At 39.9% G+C, this 25357-nt stretch overlaps 4 protein-coding genes across 4 annotated transcripts; all 4 read left to right on the top strand.

Moving 5' to 3' along the window:
• Positions 1–119: 119 nt before the first annotated feature.
• Positions 120–1430, top strand: LOC145494133 (uncharacterized). Its single transcript, XM_081473596.1, has one exon. The coding sequence runs from the start codon at positions 120–122 to the stop codon at positions 1428–1430; it is 1311 nt and encodes a 436-aa protein (XP_081329722.1).
• Positions 1431–1485: 55 nt separating this feature from the next.
• On the top strand, positions 1486–2085 carry LOC145494131 (uncharacterized). The gene has a single exon (XM_081473595.1). The coding sequence runs from the start codon at positions 1486–1488 to the stop codon at positions 2083–2085; it is 600 nt and encodes a 199-aa protein (XP_081329721.1).
• A 2265-nt stretch (positions 2086–4350) lies between these two features.
• Positions 4351–5109, top strand: LOC145494130 (uncharacterized protein KIAA1958-like). Its single transcript, XM_081473594.1, has one exon. It carries the CDS (start codon positions 4351–4353, stop codon positions 5107–5109), a length of 759 nt encoding a protein of 252 aa, XP_081329720.1.
• A 12946-nt stretch (positions 5110–18055) lies between these two features.
• On the top strand, positions 18056–23023 carry LOC145495086 (TNF receptor-associated factor 5-like). Its single transcript, XM_081474657.1, has 5 exons — positions 18056–19609; positions 20088–20561; positions 20682–20841; positions 21623–21816; positions 22433–23023. Exons 1-5 carry the CDS (start codon positions 19545–19547, stop codon positions 22608–22610), a joined length of 1071 nt encoding a protein of 356 aa, XP_081330783.1. The 5' UTR covers positions 18056–19544; the 3' UTR covers positions 22611–23023.
• The last annotated feature ends 2334 nt before the right edge of the window (positions 23024–25357 follow it).

Raw genomic sequence — 25357 nt, 5'->3', positions numbered from 1 at the left:
GTTCAACCAGCGTGTCATTTCAACTCCACCATTTCAGTGATGCATCAGAATATGGGTACGGAACTGTCTCATATTTGAGAAAAGAAGCTGAGGACGGGACCATGAGTTGTTTCTTTATCATGGCCAAGAGCCGCACCGCTCCTCTACAGTATGTCTCCGTGCCAAGGCTAGAGCTGCAGGCTGCCACAATTGCAGTACGTGCTCATGCAATGATCCTAAAGGAGATTGATTTGAATATTTCCTTGATATTCTTTTGGACAGATTCCAAGATCACTTTACAGTACATCAACAATGAATTTCGTAGATTCAAGACATACGTTGCAAATCGAGTTTCTGAGATCAGGGATATGTCTAAGCCGAGTCAGTGGAGACACTGTCCAGGATCCCTTAACCCAGCAGATGGTGTATCTCGTGGGCTTTCGGCACACCAGCTTCTAAGCAGTGAGAGATGGTTTAGCGGTCCCGCATTTTTGTCAGAACCTGAGGAAGAATGGCCCCAGGCAGATTTTGGTGAACTACCAGAAGACGACTTGGAAGTCAAGAATGAGAAGGCCATATTCACCTTGACGGCTTTGGGCAAGTTCTATGAACTACTTGTGAGGTACTCTTCTTGGACAGTGCTGCAGAAGAAGGTAGCCTGGTTGTTGAAGTTCAAAGCATACCTGCAGCATCGTAGAGACAACAACGTGGACGACAGTGTCAAGTACCTAACAACAGAGGATTTGGAGAGAGCAACCAGTGCCATAGTGAAGCTCGTGCAAAACGAAGTTTATCAAGAGGAAATTGGAGAGTTGAAAAAACGAGGGAACGTCAAGAGCTCGAGTGAAATTGTTAGGCTGCGGCCAGTGTTGGTAAATGGTATTTTGAGAGTTGGAGGCCGCATTTCTGAAGCACCCATTGCATTGGAAGCCAAGTTCCCTATGATTGTTCCCACAAAACATCGTGTGACTCAATTGCTGATCCAAGCATTTCACCAGAAGCTAGCTCATGCTGATCAGGATCACATATTGGCACAGTTAAGGGAACAGTTTTGGATACCCAAAGGAAGGTCTGCCGTGCGCAAGGTTGTACGATCATGCCTTACGTGCAAGAAACAGAGGGCAGTTAGGATGGAGCAAATGATGGCCACCTTACCTGCATTTCGTATCACAGCCTATGAGCCATGCTTCACGTATACTGGAGTCGACTACTTTGGCCCACTAAATGTCAAGAGGGGAAGATCAGTGGTCAAGAGATGGGGCGCCATATTTACTTGTTTGAACTCTAGAGCAGTTTACCTGGAGGTGCTACTTCCCTGGAAACAGATTGCTTCATTGATGTTTTCAGAAGATTTATCAATCGAGGAGGTCCACCCAAGTATATTTACTCTGACAACGAGTCTAACTTCGTTGGTGCTGAAAAAGAGATCACAACAAATTAACCGCCATTGAAGACTGGAATCAGAAACAAATCCAAGACGAACTGCTCCAGAAGGGATGTCAGTAGATGTTCCAACCGCCAAGGGCTTCACGCGCCAGTGGGGTCTGGGAAAGACTGATACGCAGCACCCGTACAGCCCTGAAGACTATTCTTGGGAAAGGCTTCGTTGACGAAGAGATGTTAACAACGGTCCTTACCGAGGTTGAGTCGATTTTAAATTCCAGGCCGCTTGCTCCTGCTTCTGAAGATCCAAACGATTGTGAACCTTTAACCCCCAACCACCTGTTGCTGCAGAGACCTGTCCACACCTTGCCGCCGGGATCCTTTGTGAAAGAAGATATCTTTTTTAGAAAGAAGTGGCGACAGACGCAGATTTTGGCTGACCATTTCTGGAAGAGATGGTTGAAAGAGTATGTTCCAGCGTTACAGGAGAGACAGAAATGGCGCAGACCCCGCCGAAACGCAGAAGTTGGAGATCTTGTGCTTCTTGTAGATGAACCGTTGCCAAGAGGGCAGTGGCGCATGGGCCAAGTCGTCAAAGTAGTTCGCGGAAGAGGTGGGTTTGTGCGAACTGTGGAAGTCAAAACCGGAGCTTCGACATCATTGGTGCGACCCATACAGAAACTTTGCTTATTGAAAGAATCGAGAAATCCCAGCCGTGATTGAGAGACACCGTGAACAAGGACATTGACATTGATATTGACGCTTGTTATTTAAATATGTTGGATATGGGAACCCATGTTTAGTATTGTGATGCTCCACTAAAGTTGTGCATGGGGTGGGGTGTTGCTGGGTTCCCTGTATTTTTCATGTATTTTTCCCGCCGTTTAGTTCCCGCGTTTAAGTCACGTGATCTTTTCGAGTGTGCATGTAATGGCAAACGGTGGCAAACGTTGAAGTTGTGTATGCGATTCACTCGAAGTAACGACAGATAAGACGGATAAAGACGCGGACGATTGATGGAATTATGTACAAGCAAACAGGAGCTTCTTATTGGAGTGTTAGTCGAATTAAAGTCAGTGAACTGGAGTGAATCTTGCCTACTGAAATCGAGGGAAAGGGAAATTGGCCCTTACACAGATAGAGACAGAGGATTACGCGACACTTATTTCTCTTTCGATTTAGACAAAAGTCGAAGATTAATCCTTTAGAATTACATAGCAAAATTGTTAGACCCACAGAGTTTTTCGAAGGTTTGCAATCAGTAGTGCGACAAACATTCTGTGCAATAGTGTCGAAAATATGACCGAGTAGCATTATCTGCGGACCGCTTAGGGAACACATCCTTTTCGCTCATCTGACGAATTTTACTGCAGACTTTGAGAAAAATTTACACTGGTTATTTGGAGTTACGACTTAAAACGTGTGACAATGTAAAATCGGTAATTGTATCAAATGCTTCCTTCCGTATTGCTTCCCGCAACGTCAAAAATACAGGTCCAAACAATTCTACGGTTTTCAATAGATCGAAGCCAGTGTTTTGGAGGTCATCAAGTCTCGAAAACTGCAACACTTACGTCGCTCTTATAAACATGAACCATTCCAGAAAGTAAAACACAAACTGTATTTAATAGAACAACCATACCTTGACAAAATACTTTCTCGCTAAGGACGAATTAAACGGGCTATAAACACGCCTGGGAATCTTGTGATTACCATCCAAAGCAGTCCTTGAGTTTTCTTTCCTGCTTTTCGTTTGCCTGCTCCTCCACTTCGTATCTAAATTTCCAATCCTAATGTTCAAGCAGCTCGTCCGCAAGGAGGTCTTCCCGATCGTCGCTTGAAATATTGCAAATTGCTCTCAATTGCTCTTTTCTTTTTAATTCGATTTTAATATTTTAATATTTTCTTAATTTTACTAAATCTTAGGTGAATACATTTTACTTTATATTTTAGTTTCCCCAATTAGTAGAACACTTGTGTTCAGCCATTAAGACTGAGACTTAAATAAAGTTTTCATTCAGTCATTCATTCATTCATTCATTCATTCATTCATTCATTCAAGCTCTAAGCAGTGAGTTCACTGTTGTCGAAAGTCCTTGATCGAAGTTTATTTCGGAGTCTTGCGAATCGAAACTTAACTCTGACTCCAGTGACGAAAAAAAAGAGTTTTTTAAACAAAACTTGGACGTTTTAGTCCCAAAATATATTGGAACGATTAGTTTTGTTTTCCATTTTCTCGAACACACGCAGAGAGCTGACTGAAGCGCCATTGTGCTTCGTTCCTTGGTAGACGTCATCAGCAACCGCCGTCCCAGACTCCCTAAGACGCGGTCGCGCAACACTTCAAGTGCGACTTTGAAAGAGCATAGAAAATCGAGGATTCAACCGAATTCAAAATTTTTTTCGCCCAAATACTTCGAATAACAAATGGGTTCGTTTTAGCGAAAAAAATCTTTTAGGGTTAGGTGCACTTTAAGAGCCGTCGTTAGATGGTGTCTGCCGGGCCGCACTGGAGCCAGTTTGAGCCGACTTTGTTTGTATAAGTAATTAATCATAACAATTACAATTTCCTCAGATGTGATTGGTGCATAAACTGCTGTATTTTGCATTAATTAATCTGCTAAGTTGTAGTCGGACAGTGTAATCGGACAGCTGGCTGTAATCGGACACCAGTAATCGGACAGTTAAATAAACCAATCATTTTAAGTCCTGTCATCTACATCCACCAATCACCACATTGATTACAATCACTATAGCAACAAAAGCTTACCCTTCACGGCTGGGGCTTTTAAAAAATGGCGGAATTTGTACTTTAGATAATGTCTCACGGGAGATATTTTCCCCAATGTGAATTTTGAGATATTTTCACATTTTCTACAGTAAAGTGACGAAAGTTTATCATCAGGATTGCCACCTTCCACAGATGATATACAAGAAACACAGCCCACGGTGACCACGGCATCATTAATACCCTTGCAAATTCCACGAATGGAAACACTGCAAGTTGAGTTATCTGATAAACTACAACGGCAACGTTCAGTTCCAGATGAAAATGTTCTCTTGCCAACACCACTTGGACTTGAAGAGTCCCGTTTTCCAGTTGTGTCGAGCGAAGAAATAACGGAGATAAACGAGTCGGCTGCAAACAAAAACACAAAGCGAACCACGCAAACATGGCTGACAGTATGGATGAAATGGTGTAAAGCGCGAAATATTGACGACGAGATTGAGAGTTTCACCCCACAAGCTCTGGACGAGATTTTGACAAAATTTTACGCTGAAGTGAGGAAAAGAGACGGCTCCGAATACGAACCGGACTCGGTTCGGGTGATGCAAGCATCCATCGACAGGTATCTTCGTCAAAAGAATTATCCAGATAGTATCATCAGCGGACGGCAGTTCAAAAAGTCTCAAGAGACTCTAAATTTAAAAGCAAAATCGCTCCGGTATCAAGGCAAGGGAAAACGACCCAACAGAGCTCAGCCTTACAGTCGAGTGGACGAAGAAATTTTCTGGACCGAGAGTAAATTAGGAAATCACAATGGTGTTGCCCTCACAAACGCCAACTTCAAAAATCTGTCGGAACACATCGTGTTCAGAGGCCGTCAGGACCACTACAATGCGTACGCGGAAGACTTCACCATTTTGCAAATGGCAGATGGAGACAAAGTGGTTCAGTTCGAAGAAAATCCAACCAAAACCAGGCAAGGCAGCTTGCGAAATAAAACCCGAAGCTCTCCCCAATAAATGTGGTGTACAGACGGCGGTGAAAGGGACCCCGTAAGACTCTTTGAAGAATGGTTAAAACATCGACCCGTAGCCATGGAGAATTCTGGACCTCTGTATTTGGCGATAATACCAAGACCCACCACCATTGTTTGGTAGATAGGGTCTAAAAGTACTCACGAGTGACCACGAGTGACCACGAATGACCACGAGTGACGACGAGTGAGATTGCAACAAAAAACGTCAGTGATGTTATTATGACGTCATTAAGAAGTCATTGTGAGGTCATATCATTAAATAATGTCCTTAACTAGGCTATTTCCTGGTGTAGTAATCAAAGATTAGAGCAGTGGCCATGCTTCACAATTTGATTTTTTTTTTCCTTTTCAAATGTTAGCTGCTTTTTTTAATTTGTGCAAGGGAAGAAAAATTCGCCCGATTTTACTAAAAACTACGCGCGGACTTTTCATGCTTCGTTTGATCGAATAACAGATAAACCATTCTGGCCGGAAAATACGACCTTTGGGCAACCTACAAAACTAGGTGGAAAATCTCGAACAGACTGGACTAGGATTGCGTTACACCGCGTGAACGTAACTAGTGATCACTAGTGTAACTAGAACATGTCCGATAATTTTTAATGACGACTCAAGATAAAGGAGGTGTCTCCTCTATGTCCTTCCCTCCCCCTCCCCTTCCCCCCCCCCCCCCGAGATGTTTAAAATCGTGGTATGTGGACTATAGATTTCAGATTGCATGCCATAAAATGAAAGAGAAACCCAAAATTTGAAAATAAATTGAAAACAAATTGAAACATAAATTTTGCGAGTTGCAGCTAGGCAAATGGCCACGATTTGTTGTCAGAAAACTAACTTACCCCCGAATTGTACAGCTTACCAAAACGCCGTGATTTTTAGTCAGAATGGTTTATTCGACGCTCCAAGGTTAACATTTTTCAATTGTGAAAACAAGACGTAAACTCGTGCAATTTAAACAAATACAAACGCAGGGTAAAAATGTTTGGCGACGCGCTGTCTGGTGGGTCGGCTGGCCGAAATCGCAAAACTTGGGGCGTTTTCCATTTACAAAAAATTTTGGAAAATTTCTATTGGGAGTTTCCGTTTGGGAAAAGCGCGTTCCATTTGTCACAAGTCCCATTCGTTCACAGGCCCCTCTCTGTCGCTTCTCTGAATCCCCTGCGAATATTCAAAATGGAGGCCTTAGTAAACTGTTCTGTTATTTTCTCGAACACGTCTTTCTTCGTCGCTTTCCCGCCAAACAAATGCTTATTAACGGCATATGTGGTTATGAGAAGTCTGACATTTGCATCCTCCCATCTTTCTAGGTTTACAGTGGCAGAAACTTCACCTGTGAACGAAGAATTGCAAAAGAACTCCTCAGAGCTGTTCATGCAACATTTTACGCGGGAAACGTGCACCGGCAAAAAAAGCTTCGAACAAGCAGGAATTTCTACCTACCACTTTTATATGCAGTACCTTCGTGCTGCTATAAATTTTCTAGATCTGGCGCTAGAACGTGGCAGGCAGAGCACTCGTAGTAGCCCTGAAAGTTTGTTTGCAAAAAGCTTCGAGAAAACTGACCCTGATCAGCCGCCATTTTTGTCAAAACACGAGGGAGCCCAGGGAGGCCTAGCCGCCTAAAAGACCGCGAAAGGCATGGAACTGGTGATAAAGACGAGAAATCTGTAAATGGAACACAAATTTTCCATTGAGAAGTTTCCACCGGGAAAACGGGACTACCTTTTCAGGAATTCCGTTTGTTCCGGAAAATTTCTAGTGGAACGAACCATAAAGTCGTGTTCCATTTACATCCCAACCGGAATTTTCGGAATTTTTCGGTAAATGGAAAACGCTCTTTATTTTCTCAAGATATATTTATTATAAGTTTTGGCGTTCTTAAATTGAACGTTCACTTGCCGAAACAAATCTTAAAGAAATGCTTTTACTGAAAGTTTATAGTTCCCTACAAAGTTTATAGTTTGACAAGTTTAATTCATTCATTAGTAGTTCAACCACACGTGCAGATCGTTATCTGTTATTCGATCAAACAAAACTGACAAAGTCCGCGAGTGAAGTTTTGAGCCCTTATACTACGTTTAATAAGATCGCTCGGATTTTCTTACCTTTCACAACTGAAAAAAGATCACAAATGAAGCATGAAAAACCAGAAGGTCGACAGCCAATATTTGGAAAGAAAAAAAATCGAACTGTGAACGCACAGGCAGTGCTCTCGACACTATTAAATAGCGTAAGTTTGGTCATTGGTAAGGTCATTATTTGATGAAATGACCTCACAATGACTTCTTAATGACGTCATGATAATTTTTTGACTTAATCTAAACCGTGGTCACTCGTGGTCATTCCTGGTCACTCGTGGTCACTCGTAAGTACTTTTAGATCCTATCGTTTTAACTTGAACACAACTTCGCTTTGCCTCGATTTTTCCTTCGGCTGACTGTTTTACGCCTGGTTGATTATTTGATCGATTGACGTTTACTAAATATATCATTTGTTACTAAGTAACCGATTCGAATGAGTGATTTCTTCGTGGCTTATCTCCGGTGACAGTTTTCATAGAAACTCAAGCTATTTTCCGTATATTTTTCGGAAATTGTAATCATCATATTTTAAGAATTGCTATTAAAAGCTTTTTTCAAGTAAAACTTTTTGTTTTTCGGAAATTGTAATTGTTATCATTAATTGGTAACAGGACATCGTGTCGTCCAATTCTGTCTGTGATCATACTCGTGATTAGCAAATCGGACTCCCGCTTCGCGGTCGTCCGATTTTGTTAATCACTCGTATGATTACAGACCGAATTGGACTCCACTCAGTCCTATTACCATTAATATATAGATTTAGGCCAGCCTAAAAGCGTAGCTCCTGTTCCGGGTTGTTTAGAGCCCCACAAGCTAACCCAGGAAAAGGTAGAATTTTGATTTGAGTTTTCAACTTTGCAGTGAGGTTTTCTGTATATTGGTTGGCCTTCTCTTTTGAGTTTTAATAATCACCATATACACAAAACAAAGCAGAAAAAAACATTTGTATAGAAGAAAAAGTTATAATTCGGTTAACTTTTAATCCTTGGTTAGCGTTAACCACCTTCCGAACAATCCTGCCCTGTTTTCAACAAGTTAAGCTGACATGAGCCCGCAATCCAATCGAAAATTAGCACTTGGTCAGCGGTCAACTTCAAAAACCGCGTGACCTCGATGAGCTGTAAACTTGAGCCCGCGATATGGTCACATGATACCTGGATCCGGCTACCGGCATCAATTTAGTGGCGAAGAGATGGCGGCAAAACAATCTCCGTCCCTTGAAAGCATGGAAGCAAGACAGTCTCCTTCGCTCGCTTCGATTCCAAGTGTGGAAAGCAGAAAGTAGAAGCAACCTTGGACCTTTTTCAAGGCAGAAAGGCTAAATTTTAATGATTATTTGTTACTGTTTGGTCTCTTCAATTCCATTCCTCTCACATGGAAAAAGCTCATCAACTCCAAAGACGACACTTCAGCTGACACTTCAGCTGACACTTCAGCTGACACTTCAGCTAGCACTTCAGCTGACTCTCGAAATATCATGCTCAGCTACACTCTTTACTTAAAATACAGTACTCTTCCTCTTGATTCAATCACCTCCTCGAAATTGTATTGGAAACTTATAGAAATTATTCAGGTCTATCCTTCAGCACGGCGTAAATTTAGTACCTTGTTTCAGAATAGTGGTGATCTTAATTGGGAAGTGATCTATCAAATTCCTCATGTTGTCACGCTTGACACTAAAACAAGAGTTTTTCAGTATAAATTACTAAATCGAATAATTTATACCAACAAATCCTTATACAAAATGAAAATGATTGATTCACCCCTCTGCACTTTTTGCAAAATTTCAGATGAATCTCTCGAGCATCTTTTTTGTAGGTGTGATTTCATTGTAGTATTCTGGATGTCTGTTGTTCTTTGGCTTAAATCCTTGCACATTGCTATCGATTCTCTAAACGACTGTGACATAATTTTTGGATTGACGCAAAAAAGGTCTCATTGGTTGCTTTTAAATCATATTATCATTGCTGGAAAGCTAGTTATTTACCACAGTCGTCTGAAGAATATTTTACCATCATTGCGTCATCTTATGATAAAATTAGATCACATAGAATCCATTGAACGATCTATAGCCATAGAGAGCAACCGACTTAAAATCCACGAAGGAAAGTGGAAGCTTCTCATTAATTAGAGACACTTATTTGTATATTTTTTATTGAATATTTATTGTAGAGACACTTTTTTCTGTATTGTTAGAAAACTTATGTAGTGTTGTAAGCGTTGTAAACCTTATTGATTTATTTCCGTTTCGGGTGTTAAGTATAAGTAGTGTGAAGTAGTGTGAAGTAGTGTAGTATACAATGTGGATGTAAAAGTAGTATGTAGAGTAATTAAGTAAATTACTATGTAGTGTAGAAGTGTGTGGTAGTGTAATATACAATGTAGGTGTAACTTAAGGTCATTCCGCTGAAATAGAACCTGCACTGAGATTTTTGAGAAACTTTGCCTATCGATTGTTTACATTATAGGAACTTAAATTTTGTAATAAAAATGAGGGGTACCCGTGTTCGTTTAGGAGCAAAAGCACCTTGTTTATACCCATATAAATCCTTATAAGAGCACCATGATTGTAGTTACGATTGCTTGCTAAATTCACGTTTCCGACGATTGCTTTTTGTTCTTCACTGAGAATTGGTCCATATTTATTTACACAGAGAAATTTATTACTCAATTCAAAACAACAGAAAAAAATCATAGGTCACCATACTCGTTTGCGAGAAAATGACGATTTGCCTCTATGGCGAGGTCCAGCTGTAAAGAAAAACCGCCATTTTTTAATGCGCGCGCGCTAATCACGCGTGAAATTATGCGCAGGAGGGATGCGCAATGCAATACTGCGGAATGACCTTAATGAATGTAATATAATTATAAAAACAAATAAATTTAAAAAAAGGAAAAAAAAGGAAAGTAGAAGCAACAACGCAAATGACAACAAAGGAAAAAAGAAAGTAAAGTACGAGACTTGGTCCCAAGCAGAGCAACAACTGCTAGTCCAATTATGGGCCGAAAACCACGAATTGCTAGAAAGCAGAGAGAAGCCAGAACTGCATGGAGGAAAATCTCGGAGGAGTTGAACTCTCGTCTAAAGTCCAACAAGACCGTGGAAAAGTGTATGAAGAAAATTAAATGCCTAATTGAGAAATATAAAGAGGCAAAGGAGTGGAACCGGAAACAGACTGGGGGCACAAGGAGGCAAAGCATATCTTACAACGAGATCGACGCTATCTTAGCTTATCTTGGGGTATCGAGATATCGTTACATTACGAAACGTGTCCGAAGCAGGGGCCTGTTTCTCGAAAGACCCGGTAAATTATCGGGCCCCGTTAACCGGCCCGGTAAGTTATAGGGCCCGGTATTTATGGGAACTTTCGAGAACCAGGCCCCAGGGACCAGTGGAAGTTCAAGTCCACTGAACACATCAAACAGCAGCAGTGTTGACCCCCGATAGGAACCGATAGGAGGAAACAGTCTAAACAGTCGAGGAAAAGGAATCGTGCAGCCATCGAAGAGGGCGAAGAGGAGGAAATAAGAGAATTGCGTGAAAGTATGGACGCCTTCAAAAGATGCGGAGAAAATTTAAGTAACTCTATGGAAACCTTCTCAGAAACCCAAAACAACACATGGCCATGATGGGTCAATTCTCACCTGGGGCTATGACCCAGTTTATGAACAAGAACACTGAATCGTCTTCTTCCAAATGAACGGTTAAATACGTTTTACATTACCACATTTTTCTAGCCAGAAACTGACTGTGTTTGAAATGTTCCTGTTCGATAACATAACATTTATTTTAAGCAATTTTAGATAATTTTACGATGTATGTGTAATATTTCGTGACCTAGTGCATGTAACGCGATTTACAAGTTATGTCTATATTGTAGCACAATATGATAAAAGTTCAATTGACCGTGTTTGAAATGTTCCTGTTCGATAACATAACAGTTATTTTACGCAATTTCAGAAAATTTTACGACGTATATACAATACTGCGTGTCCCGCTGCATGTAACGCAATTCCAAGTTATGTTTATGTTGTAGCACAATGTGATAAAAGTTCAGCAAGCAAATTTAAATCATGATTACGATTTAACATTTGAAATCAAGAGATGTTAATGGTAAATGAAAAACTGAAACAATATAAGCATGGTAACGCGAAAGATATAATGTAGTCAAGATTATGTAAAATAAAGTTAGAGAAATTCTTTGAGGATGTCTCTTATCTCTTCTCCATCCCTAAGCAGTTGCGAATCTAGGGACGGGGTCGGGGGTCCCGGGCCCCCCTTATTTTTGGTAAAAAAAGAAGAAATCACAGAGGGAAGAAAAGTCGGCAGGGCAAGCAAAACAAAACCGTCCCTCCCCCTCCCCCTCCCCCCCCCCCCCCATCTCCCCCTTAGCTCAAGATCAGGATCAGCCACTGCTAACAACATCTTTGTTGTCGTCATCACGGCAGTAGTAATCTGGATTTCCATTATCATCCCAATCGTCCCCAGCAACAGCGATCGCGACAGAGAATTTAATGTCACTATCAAGGCGCTTTTGTAAAATTCTCCAGCGTGACTTAAGGCATCCAGAAGCGCACTGTCTTGACAGCTCATGTTTAATTGTATTTCGCTTCTGTCTCTCGGAACCTCTGGGAATGGCTCTTGTAGCCATGGAGATATCGGGTAAGCACTGTCACCTACTAAATATGGGCCAATCTCGTGGTGGTTGACATTGACGATGGGGCCAGTGAGAATGTCTCCTTGCTCAGCTTTTTGATATAAACTACTAATATGCGAGCGTCGTGCATACTTCCTGGATATCCAGCGGAAAAATCATCTAAAAAGAGAGCAAGTCCCCATCAGCTACTGCCTGAATGCCAAAGTCGTGATTTTCATAGCGACTAAAGTAATCGACTGCACTCTCTCGTGGTGCATTTATCGGTATATGGGTGCCATCGATCGCTCCAACAATATTTGGTAGTCGAGATAAGTCTTTAAATGTTCCTATAGAGGCTGTGGTTTCTGCCACTGTTTCTGGGAAATGAATATATTCATCTTTCAGTTCAAACAAAGCTGCCAGAACGTCTTGGACGGCCTTGATTACGGTGGATTTGCCAACATTAAATACAGGTCCAATGATGACGAATGAATTGCCACGTGTAAGCTTATATATTCTTAGGGCCAAAACCTTTTCCGGTGGAATACAGTCCCTCAACCACGGCGTTAGGATACCAACAAGGGCTTGAAAGGTCCCGCTCGTCATTCTCAGCTGGCGTCGAAAGTAATCTTCCGCAATGTTTCTATCGTAGAAATGTATTTCAAACCATGACTCTGCCGGACGCGGTAAAATCCACGACCAAGGACGGTTTCGTAAACGATGTCTATCCAAGCGAACCCTACGTCTTCTAATTGCAGACACTAACCGTTGAAAAGCCTGTTGACGGTGCACCAACAATACTAAAAACGTTGCGTTGTTTTGTTGAGAAAATAATCACATGTATATGACAATCCATTCTTGCTTGCACAATCAACGCGCAAGACGTTTTGTTGTCTGTATATCTTGTGACGTCTACGTCAATCAGCGAAGTTTTGGTTAAAACATGTTGGTCCAATGCGACCACCGCCAAAATTTGAAGCTTGCGAAATTTTTGCCAATTTTTTCCTCACCAAAAATTGGAAATATTTGAATTTGCTCTAGTGCGACCCGTTATAAGTATGAAATTCAATTTCAAGCCTAACTTTCTAAGTCTATTGTTTTCGACCATTGTAATCTTTGTGGCGGACAATTTTATCATGACCTACGTAGATAAACATACACAGTTAACTTTACAACTGAGTGATTTCCCAGTACGTAGCAAACCAAGCGTGTATAAAAACAAATAGTGTCCAACTAACACAGAGGGACCCCGTCTACAATATTTACATGGTCAGGCCTACCGTCCACACCAATCCGTCACAAAAACCTCCAAACCTTCCGATCCTCGAGTGAGTCTTGTTAGGTTCCTCAAAGAAGTTAGTGCTACTTCGCTCTTGTTAATCGTATTGAGACATGTACATAAATTAATGGCACTGTCACGGAATTTTGGAAATTAAGGAAGAATCTTGTAAGCATCGGAGTCTATCTGAGGAATAAAGAACATAGTGATACTCAATGTTTTGGTGCGGAGACGCGGAAATTAATTAAAAGAACTAGAAACGATCAAAATGTCAAGACAACATTCGATCGTCGCTAGCCCAAAGCTTAAGAAGAAAACTTGAGAGCGTTCGAACTATAGAGTAAAATAAAAAAATCGGTTCACGACCCTAAATAATCGTTGTTTCATTGTTTTGTTCCCTGTACTGAAAAGATATTTGAAATGTGACGCGCGTATGCAAAACCATAAAGATGAAGAAACTCATGAAAATTTACATTCTGTAAAATCATTATAAATATGTAAGAGGTGATCATGAATTGCATGAATTATCCGGGACTTTATTCTAACTTTTAAGACTACAGCGCATTGTAGAAATTGTTAAAATGTTTATTGTATGGAATATTGTCGAGCCTCCATTAAGCAGCCATCCTCTGTTGAGCAGCCAGTTATCAAAGTCTTAGAATTGCTGTGAGTAAAATACTGTAAATAAAATCCCTATTAAACGCTTACTTCTATCAAGCGGCCGCGGCAACCTTTTGGCCGTCCTGTTCAGCGCTTTTTCATGTCGTTACTGCTATTAACCCGGGTATTAAGCAGACGCCCACAATTTAATACACGTAGTTTGGCCAAGTCGCAAACCAATTCAAAATGGATTCAAGTCAAGAGTCATGGAAGAATATAGGAAATTTAAAGAATTTCGAATAAAATCGTAATAACTGGACTCTGAATTCGAACTAAAACCGAAATTTAAGGTTTAAAAAAACAACAAAGATAGGGCAAACTGAGACTTGGTAAATAGGAAACGCGCAAAATACTTGGTGTTGACAAAAAAAACTATTTTGTGAGAGATTTTTGATCACTTGATTACAAACGTTGATTGAGTGGATTTCCAGTTCACATGAGCTCCACTGTTTTATGACTCGTATTGCCTAGATGGAATATTTGCAGATAATGTCAGCCTCCTTCGCAAGCCTTTCCACAGTTTCAAGGTCCCGCCATTTTATTTCACGCCCCTACTTAATGTCAGTTCCAACTTGGTTATAATGGCGCTCTAGATTCTTTAGGCAGTGGTTTCTCTCGCTTCCAGTACACAGAGATTCATGGCCCCGTTTGAGTTTCATAAGATCGTGATTAAAAAGAACCAGGTTACAGTAGTATCCGCTGAAAATGACCAAGTGGAGCAAATCGCCTGTTGTTTATCGGCTACTCTTTGTGACGGACAGTAACTAACAAAAATGTTAGGAAAAAAAAATATTGTGTTTATCCGAAAAGTATGATCAATGCGCAAAGCTATTTGAGGCTAAAAGAGAATATCTTCTGTGTGTTGTGGTTTTAATTTTGTGGCCGACTGAGAAACGTGTATTGTATGACTTCAGTTCACTGCTAATCTTTAGATTCCAGTCGTATCGATCTCTCTCGAAGAACCAAGCGTAACTTATCACAACGTTGACTGGAGATATTAGAAAGGCGCTATGGTGGGACTTCTTAGTAAAGGCTTCTTCAAAGTTACTTGTATTAAATCTCTTTAGAATGTACTCTCTGCAGTGCGTGAAAGTGTCGCGGTAAATATAGACAGGAAAATTCGCCATGAAATCTGCCACCATCGGTAACCCAAGCGCCATTTTGGTAGTATGCGCCCATGTTCTCACACGGGGGATCTTCATGGAGCACTGAGAACCCAGGATGCGTATCCTTGAGCCGTTAAATATGGTTGCTTTTGTTACTAGTGTAGGAAATGTGACATCGCTATCCATCCATGCTATAATGGGATCGTTTGTGTATAGATCAATAAAGAAACTGCTCCAAAGTCGGCGGTTGTAACCCGGGGATTTTTTGAAGCCGTAAAATTCAAAATACTTGCGTCTTTGGGTAACGGCTCGAAGGCCACCTCAAGTTTGCGATCTGGAAAGTGCTGCTTGATTTGACTTGTTAAGTTTTTGGCAAAAATATGATCCTGCTCCGATTCTTCGTCAAGAACTACGACTGTCTTTCCAAACGATGCAGACCAGAAGAGAACAGCAGTCCTGAAAAAATCACAGTAAAAACGAGCCCTGTGTTGTTTTGGTTTGCCCGCCATCCTCGCGAACAGCGTGATCGATGGAGTAGAATTTTCCATGGAAGTGTCATCACGATTTTGTCTTGCTTTGTCAGCGATGTTATATGACGGGGCTGCTACTTCGCTCTTGTTATTCATGTTGATACAGTTCCATAAAATGCCACTGAAGGTCATCAATAGGGCGACGAATTGAAACCTTCGCGTCAATGCAAAGCGATTCAAGGCCCAGAAAAATCTGTATTTCATTGCAGCCTTGTCTTTAATTATGATGAAAGCCTATGAAACGTTTCGCGTCTGCTAGAAAGATGAAGACGCTCATTTAAATAAATAAAATTCCCTTTTCTGCTTGTATGAATAATTAAGAGCCGTCGTCAGATGGTCTCTGAGTTTCAAATTCAAATTCAAGCCTAACTTTTGAAGTCTATTCTTTTTGACCATTGTAATCTTTGTAGGGAACAGATTTATCATGGCGTACGTGCATAATCCTACACAGTTAACTTTACAACTGAGTGATTTCCCAATATAGGTAGCAAACCAAGGGTTTATAAAAACAAACAGTATCATGATCCAACTAACACAGAGGGACCCCGTCTACAATACGCCGGAGGAATTTGAAAACACAGCTTTATTTGTATAGTCAGGCCTACCGCCTACACAGTCCGTCACGAAAACCTCCAAACCTTCCGATCCTCGAGAATTTTGCTTGCATCTTTTGAGTGTTTCTTGTGAAAAAGAGATGAGAAGTTGATGTCAAGCAACCTGATCGGCACCGCTGGAACGAAGGTACTTAAATGCCCCAGCGGTGCCGATGAGGTTGCTTGACAACAACCTTTAAGCAATGTCGTAAATACTCTTTTTCTTTGGCCATCGTAGCTTGATAAGAAATAACAAGCAAACTGCGGTGATAAGCATTATTTCTTATCAACCTTTAAGCACTGCTTCACAACAAACGCTCAAAGATACAAGCAATAATTTTGAGGATCCGAAGGTTTTAATCGTTCTCATCAGCAATAATTTTTAGCATAAAATTTCTGTAGGAGAGCGACACCGTGCGTTGCCAAAGTAAATCAAAGATTTAGAAGACAGTCCAGGATAATTCATGCGTTTCTTGATCACCTTAATGATTTTACAGTATGCAAACAGTTTCATGAGTTTCTTCAACTTTATGGGGTTGCATACGCGCGTCAAGTTCAAGACTCGCGTTCTGAGATATAAATCTGCTTCTCTTCTTAATACCATTATATAACTTCCATCAAGTGTACTCCATGTATCAGGGAAAATGGGCCTAGTTACATTTTTAATTTCTTCGAGTATCGTGTCTCGCATTACAACTTAAGGAGTGGAGCTTGTAATCTTGTTCAACCTTCTTATGTAACAACCAGTACTACCTTAATTCTTTCACGTATAAGGTTACACATCTATGGAACCATCTTCTAATACTGAGGACTAGTTGTAAATGTAACTACTATCAATATTAAATTGATTTTCTTTCACAATAATTATTGTTTTATTGGCACTATTGGGATATGTCACATATACATACATACATATATACATATATACATATATATATATATATATATATATATATAGTAAACAATGGTAGCAAGACTTCAATTCATCGTTTTATTGCGACAACGCTGTTTCGTATGGTCAAAGGATGACCACACTCATCAGGCAATATCAACGAATGACCGTTAAATTTCACAAACTGGCGATTAAAAGCTAACTTTAGGTTGCTATGAGATATAAAAAGTTTGTGTACTTTGAACAAGCGAAACGAACTAGCAAGTGCGTGCCCCCACAGAAACAGATACCTACTCAAGAACTTTGTGAGCAAGTAACGCAATCTTTTAGCAACACGAGATTTCAGATTTTAAATCCCATAGCAACTGCTTCATTTTTTTTATTCTTATTTTACTTTTTATTATTATTCTTATTTTATTTTATTTTATTTTTTTTTATTTATTTATTTTTTTTATTGCCAGTTTTTCAATGTTATATAGCATCTGTTTTTCCATATCACAGCAACTGTTTTTATATCTCATAGCAACCTAAAGTTAGCTTTTAATCGCCAGTTTGTGAAATTTAACGGTCATTCGTTGATATTGCCTGATGAGTGTGGTCATCCTTTGACCATACGAAACAGCGTTGTCGCAATAAAACGATGAATTGAAGTCTTGCTACCATTGTTTACTATCTACACTGCTCCTCTCAGAGTCGAGCGCTCTATAAATTTATTCTGTTCAAGTTCAAGAAGTATATATATATATATATATATATATATATATATATATATATATATATATATATATATATATATATTCATTAAATGTAGTTCAGGACTTCAGGAGTGATTCATCGTTTTATTGCTACAGACCTGTTTCGTATGGTCAACAAGTCACCACACTCATCAGGCAACATCAACGAATGACCGGTTAATTTAAATGCTGGCGGTTAAATACAAATTCAAATAGTTGCTATGGTGCTGATTATTGCGTTACGTTATCTTAAGGTTTTTGAGTACATATCTGTTTCTGTGAGGGCACGAAGTTGCTAATTCATTACGTTTGTTGAGGCTACATAGGTCTTTCCTGCAGATTATTAGAAATTTTTCGTAAAGACATAAACTGCATTTTTTAGTTACGTTGTTGTAAGGCTTGGATTTACTGAGGACTTTCCATGCTATATTGAATGGTTTCTTGGCGTCTTTCAGTTTCCATACATGTTTTGACAGTTCGGTGCTGTTTCTTTTGTTGACGTGTCGGAAGGATGTTGTATGATTTCTGAAACGTTCTTTGAAGTTTGTTGCGAGTCCTACGTATGATTCTGTTTCTGTGTCGGTTGTTACGGTTGCTTGGTATACCACGTTCGTTTCAAGGCATTTACCTTGAAGGGGGCATTCGTCTTTTGTTCGGCAGTTGCACTGTTTGTTGGGTTGTTGTGTTGGGGCTGTGTTGTAATCGGAGAGGAGTGTTTTGTTGTGTGACGAGATAATGGATTTCATGTTGGGCATGCAGGAGTAGCTAAGCTTGAGCGTGTGTCTGTTGAAGATCTTGTTAAGTGGGTGGTTCTTTGGGAAGCATTTGTCGACTATGTGGAGGAACTTCTTTCCTAGGTTGATTTTGACGTTGGAGTTCCATGGGGGATTGTACCAGGTGATGTTTCTCTTGCGGTTTCTCCTCGGTGTTTGTATGGGCTGATGGTTGTATGTCAATTTGTAGGTGTATCCGCTTTCATTTAGAGCTTTTTGGTACGGGGGTATGGCTTCGTCGAAAACCTTTTGGCTTGATGAGATGCTTGTTAGCCTTTTGTTTATGTTTTCTGGGATGTTCTTTAGTAGTTGCGGGGGGTGGTTGCTCTGTCGATGGACGTATAGTAGTTTGTTGTTGGGTTTTGTAAATGGTTTGTAGGTTCCGCTTGTGAGGTCGAAGGTTACGTCTAAAAAGTTAACTGTTTTTTTGTTTGCTTCAATCGTGATTTTGAGGCCATTCGATTTGAATACATTGGTTACTTATGACGCGCCATCTGTAGCAAAATTACTTTTCGACGTATTACGACATATTACGACTCATATTACGACATATTACGACTCGTCATGTGTCGAAAAGACATGAAACAGGTCGAAATAGGTCGAAATAGGTCGAAATAAGTAATGTGATATCAGCATGTCATGTAATTCTATCTCGAAATAAGTTGGTTGTCATGGCTATACCATGTAATGCGAAGCTCGTAATGACTCATACCATGTAACGTGAAGCCGGTAGTGACGTTCGAACCCTTGGTTACCGCCTGTTGTTAAGGACGGAAACTGTTCTCCTACACGAAGCCTATTTACCCCAGTTCCTCTCGGCTCGATACAGTTCCGCCATATTTTGATCGTTTCGCTCTTTGCCCGATCGTCTTCTCGTGGAAGTGACCATTCAAACTCACAGTTCGCTCGATAGGATTATTGCCGCTATATATTTACATTTGGTTCTTTTGATTTTATTGCATTATTTATTTAGTGTTATCTCGTTGTTGTCTTCTGCACTTCCTCGATCTGTTCCTCTCGCACGTGCTTGATCGTTGCTGCCCTCAATCATTCTCTGTTCGATCCATCTTTCTTGTCTGTCTTTTCGCTCATTTTTGTTCGTAATTTTTAAGTCTTAACTGTCCGATAGAATCATGTCTGGATATTCTCCTGAATTGTTTGTGGAAAATGTGGACCAGGAGTTTCTCTGCAGTATCTGGTGAGTGAATGTTATTCCTGCATATTTTGCAGCAATTTAATAGTTCTCTGCCAACCCTGGAACGGTTTCAAAGACGTTACCATCCTTTGACAGGCCTAGTCTTACTTGTAGAGACCTCTTTCGCTTGGGCGGATTGTTGTCCCATTACAGACCACGTGATATTCCCGAGAGATTTGTCCTTTTATCCATCTAAAAATTATTTGTTCATATACACGCAGCTATTTAGAAAATTTGAAGGAAGAATTCTCAAGAGTATCATCACATGGTCTGAAATGGGGCAACAAACCGCCCAGTCGAAAAAGGCCTTTTCCAATTTATAAGTAATGCCATCAACTTTTCCATCGAAAATTGCGGAATTTTTCTTAGACGTATTTTTAGAATCAATTTTTAAGGCTGTGACAGCATCAATTTTGTGGCTACTGCCAAATTTTTTGGAATAAATTGTGAAATGTGTTTTTTGTTGTTGTTATTGTTGCAGTTATGGTGTGTTCAACAAGCCAGTCTCTTGTCAAGATGGGCATTCCTTCTGCCACCACTGCATCACCCAGTGGCAGTCAAATAACAATCATTGTCCAGTCAACAGGAGAGTTTTAAGTGGCACTTTGGTTAGAAATCTTGCAGTTGAAGGTGCTATTGGCAGGAGAGTAATGAAGTGTCCGTCAACGATCTCTCTTCCTGGTGGCTACAGCTGGACTGGGCCAACAGCTGGTCTGGAGAATCACCTTCCAAATTGCGATATGAAGATTGTGGAATGCAATTTTAAAGGTAGAGGATGCATTCTTCGTTCTTACCAACGTGAACTTGCCCAGCATCTGCTAATCTGCCCTCACAGGACAGAGAAGTGCCCTTCCTGTGGTGTGGACGTTCCACATAGTGATCAAACAGGTCATGATGAGCTTTGTGTTCGCAAATTGGTGCCATGTCCGAACAATTGTGGGATTCAGGTGGAAAGGTAGATTTTAGTTAATTATGTATTGTTATTGATGGGAGCTACTTGTGTTAGATAGTCTTCATTTGCTCTTTATCTAAAATGTTTCTTTCTCCTAAATCCTTTCCACTCATTTTTCTTTAGATGCAAGATGCTGTCCCATTTGGCTTTTGTGTGTTCAAAGGAAGGGCGACCCTGCCCCCTCTATGCTGTAGGATGTACTGAGGTGCACTCATTAGCTGATTCAGATTCCTCAAGCCACCTCAAGCTTCTCCTCGAAGCTCGTGTTTCTGGGGCATGTGGAGTAAGTCTTTATAGCAATGATTTAGTTAGTAAATATCCATCAATGAACATACCATTTAACAAATATTTGTCATTACACATGTCGTCATGTAAACCTACTACATTCAAAGCCCTAGTAAGCTGCCATTCTCGGGGAAATGGGAGGTGGGTGTTTAATAGTGGTTGTTCATTATTTTTTCGTCATCGGGCTAACTGCTTAGAACTGAATCATCATCAATGTGTGTTTGAGTGATTTTATTAGGCGTCCCTTTCTATTAAGGACTCTTGTATATATATCTATGCCTTTTCCAAAACAAACCTATGATAGACGTGTATTAAACTTCAGATGGCCATTTAATAGGGTTTTTGTTTGTAGTAGTTAGGGAAAATTATTTCTAGATAAATGGCTAGTTAATAAGGGGTGGCTGTTTAATAAGGGGGTGACAACTTAACAGGTGGCTGTTTAACATAGGTTCCCCCCAAAAAACTTTAGACAAGTAGCTGTGACTAAGGACTGGTACATTGGTAGTTAACATTTGTATATCTTGTTTTATGTGTTAAATGGCAATATTCGTTGTTCATGTAACTTATAAGAGGCAAGGAGAATATTCTTCTCTGAAATTTCTCCCCTTCCACAGTCTTTTACCTTGTTTAAATGGCAATCATTTCTGGTTGTTTTGAAGACAATTGAAAATCATGGCTAGAATTTGCCCAAAAGAAAAACATTTCATTGCCTATGTGAATGCTTTGTCTGTAGTCATACGGATTTTTCATGGATCTAACTTCCGCATTTTGTCCCTTAGATTCCTAGTCCAGGTCTAGATGGCATGTCTTTAGCTGGGTCATGGCGAATCGGTGGTGAAGTCACCTTGCCTATTTGTAGTCCATTGTACGAAGGTCATGCAGGCTTGGTGAGGCTGGAAATACGCAGTGGTATTTCTCTGAAGCTTTTTTTTGAATCAAAGTTGCAGTTGCCTTGTTATGGTATTGTTTTGAGGTTTGTATTTTTGAATTACATGGTTGTATTTTACTTAATTTCTCTTTACACCATATTGATTCCATTTCACACCTACTACCATCTAGCGTGTTCTTCTTAATAAGCATCCACCATAACTGTTTGTTCAATAAGTGCACCAATTTGAAACTGACATTGTTGATGGTGTTATCAGTATGACTCCTAATTTCTTCCTTTCCATTGGCAGAGAGCCCACCACCCGACCTGCTCACGCGTAGTGCCATGTAAACATGTTTTGCTGTAGACAATATTCTGCTATGCGTAAATTACTGATATCACGCTCTAGAATCCATCAGAGAGTGATGTAAATATGAGAACAATCATAGTTATTGAATGACAAAACAATCATTGAACTTGGTTATTGCAAAATATGATTTGTCAGTGTCATGCTGATCAATTGATGTGGTCGTCACCGACAAACCACAATATTTTGCTCAAAATGATCAACTCATTGCAGTTGCATCGATTGTCCAATGCACACATGTGTATATCTTCATGTGTGTGGATTTAGATGTACATTATACATCTCCTAGAGTTTGTTATGTAACCCGTCAATATAACTCTAAGGTCACCTTGATGTCACCTTGTCTATTTGCAGGTGTTGTTTCCGTTGTGGAGCGGACAAAGTTAAGTTCAGTGCCCCTCAAGAGTTAATGTGCCAAGCGTCTGTTGCATGCATTGAAATGCAGAATGTTTGCCCCGACAACAAATTTTATGAGATGGCTCGTAACAACGATCCAGTTTTTTTGGACTTTCTTCTTACCATGTGTGCTTGAAAAACTTTTCAATGTGTAATTTCAAATATTACCAAGGGATATGTGGGTCATGTTGGCTCCTGAATTTATGTGTTTGAGAGTGTCCTCTTCTCGCAGATAACTTCAGTTGAGTACCGCAGCATGCGCTATCCTAGGATTAAGGATAAGTACAAGATGCTGACTCCTGATGTACATGTTTGTACCTAACACCCAAAAAGCTGACAAAATCCAAGGAAGGGCCTTTGAACTGCCTTATGGCGCGAACGCTGAATTCAGCCAAACAATGGTTGCTTTAAATGTGAAAGAAATAGATGCGATCTCTGTCGAAATTTCTTTGTTGAATCTAAATCATTTCTAAGTTTTAAAACGGGCAGAAAATACACCATTCATTCAAGGCTTTCTTGTGATTCTAAAAACGTGATCTATTTAGTTTCCTGCAAGAAATGTCGTTTACAGTACATAGGATCAACTACCACCGATTTTCGGGTTAGGTTTCGTAACCACAAGTCTGCTATGCTCACAAACAAAACCACTTGTGAGGTAGCAGTACATTTCAATAAAATTCCACACTCCTTGGATGATTTTGAATTCCAATGCATTGATCAGGTGCAGGCCCCTAATGACTCAGACGAGATCGATAGGTTTTTAATTACGAAAGAGGCTTATTGGAGTGCTCAACTGTTCTCTTTGGCTCCCCATGGCTTAAATAAAAGAAAAGAATTTCACTCCAAAAACAGAATTTGTTATAATTAACTTTCTCTTGTGTAAATATGCGTTCGCGCCATAAGGCAGTTCAAAGGCCCTTCCTTGGATTTTGTCAGCTTTTTGGGTGTTAGGTATGCTCAAAGGCCCTGCCTGGGATCTTATTACAGCTTATTGTTTAAGGGCCCCTCCAGGGATTTTGTTGTTTGTCAACCCTTTAATGCTCCAAAGGCCTCGATTTGGGATTTTGTTATTAACCTTGTCCAGCGTAAACGTAGGTTTCTTCTTTTATACTTACCGCATTGCAAGAGTCCGTTTTATCTATTTTAACTCTTTTAGTTTTTAGGTTGAATTTAACCTAGTTCTGCAATTATCACGCTCTATAATGTAATTTATGCACAGTATTGTATTCTTTTCGTTTGGTCTATTAATTATCACCCTGTATGACGCAATTTATAGTACAGCATTGTATTTCTCGTTTTGCATTTTCTTCCTGTATTGTATTAATCACGATGTATTAATAGCACAATATTGTATTTTTCATTTCGTTACGTAATCTCCCACACTGTAACCGTATTTAAACTTAGTTTTTGTCCTTTTTCTCTTGTAACTGATGAAGGTCTAAGACCGAAACGTTTTTCTATTAAATTTTTAACTTTTTAACTTTTTTTACCGTCAGAAGTTGTCCGTCCTTGCTTTATCAAACGTTTTTAAATTCATTTTTGCGGTGAGGCTTGGACTGTGAATCTTCATTGATCCTCCTGACGCAGTGGCATTCTTTGTTGGCTTGAGGCATTTTATAACCGTTTTATATATATATATATATATATATATATATATATATATATATATATATATATATATATATATACATATATATATAACTTTGTGTTATTTCATATTTTATATTTTACTATTACGCTTTTATTTATAATTTTATCTGTATAAACAATGCCCTTCATTTGGCGCGGAAATATGCTCCGATATTTGTCCGCGGACATTATCTATGCCGAGGAGCGAACAGTTTTTCGAGAGTGTAGCTCGAGGAAAACTGTGAGCTTTGAGGAACAAATAATGTCCAAGGACAAATATCCCAGTACATTCTCACGCCACACGCCACATGGAGGCTATTGCGTTCATTATCCTTCAAATGTTTTTCGCAACTCGCGCGGTTTTGAAAATTGGGGAATACATATATCTTATCTGCCGGCTGGGAGGTCCGACCGTAAGCCGGCAAATAACATGTTTATGGTTTTTTTTTTTCCTGCAGTAAATTGGTTTTACAGATTACAAATTGTTTTTTTTTACGCAACTCTTGTCATTGAATCGGCTTGCGCGCCGTCTGCTAACGATTTGAAAAAGATCTTGGCAACGAGCGAGTGACTCAGATAGTAGACAAAGAAGATGTATTAAAAAACAGATTTTTTCGAACTACTTTGTGTTAGTTGCATTTATTTCACCAGTTAAGTTCTCCAAAGTTGTTTTTGCGGTGTGAAATTTCGTGCGAAGTTTGAAGTTTTACTACAAAAACAATTTCTGTCAGTCGTTGCTTTTAAAATCACTTCGTCACTTTTCTACCGTAAATTGAATAGAAGAAAGCGAGGAAATTCGTTAAGTGTATTCCACAGAAACTCTCCTAAATACAGCAACAATCAGAGAGGTAAACTCGACTGAAATTGAATCAAATTTTACGACGAGAGAAACATAGGATTACGCGCCATTACAGCGCCAAGCTACAAACAACCAAGCAAACTCTCACAACTCCAAAACACTCAATTGAATTTACTTACAGTGACTTTCCTTGCCATTTTAAAGTGAACAGAGATAAACTTGCGTTGACTAATCGCCGACGGACGAGTAAAGAAGGCAAAAGATTGACGATTACCGCCAACTTTTAGGAGCGAAATTTAGGCAGCGAAGAAAAAATCCGGCCCGTGGGCCGTATCGCAAAAAGCTGGACCGGTCACGTGCGTATGATTAGCCAATCAAATTCGAGGATTTAGGAATCCGGCCCGCTCAGATGCTTGAAAAAAAAATAACATTCGGATATTTATCAGTTTTAGCTG

The sequence above is a fragment of the Orbicella franksi genome, chromosome 8 (assembly GCF_964199315.1).
Source record: "Orbicella franksi chromosome 8, jaOrbFran1.1, whole genome shotgun sequence".
NCBI lineage: Eukaryota > Metazoa > Cnidaria > Anthozoa > Scleractinia > Merulinidae > Orbicella > Orbicella franksi.
The sequence above is the reverse complement of the archived record's forward strand: the minus strand, read 5'-3'. Positions and strand labels throughout refer to the sequence as shown.

Bases quoted from the DNA above. Each gene is read 5' to 3' on its own strand.
- LOC145494133 (XM_081473596.1), top strand. From the start codon at position 120: ATGGCCAAGAGCCGCACCGCTCCTCTACAGTATGTCTCCGTGCCAAGG.
- LOC145494131 (XM_081473595.1), top strand. From the start codon at position 1,486: ATGTTCCAACCGCCAAGGGCTTCACGCGCCAGTGGGGTCTGGGAAAGA.
- LOC145494130 (XM_081473594.1), top strand. From the start codon at position 4,351: ATGGAAACACTGCAAGTTGAGTTATCTGATAAACTACAACGGCAACGT.
- LOC145495086 (XM_081474657.1), top strand. From the start codon at position 19,545: ATGTCTGGATATTCTCCTGAATTGTTTGTGGAAAATGTGGACCAGGAG. The intron at 20,842-21,622 runs GTAAGTCTTTAT...TTTGTCCCTTAG, and splicing joins GTGTTTCTGGGGCATGTGGA to ATTCCTAGTCCAGGTCTAGA. The intron at 21,817-22,432 runs GTTTGTATTTTT...GTCTATTTGCAG, and splicing joins TGTTATGGTATTGTTTTGAG to GTGTTGTTTCCGTTGTGGAG.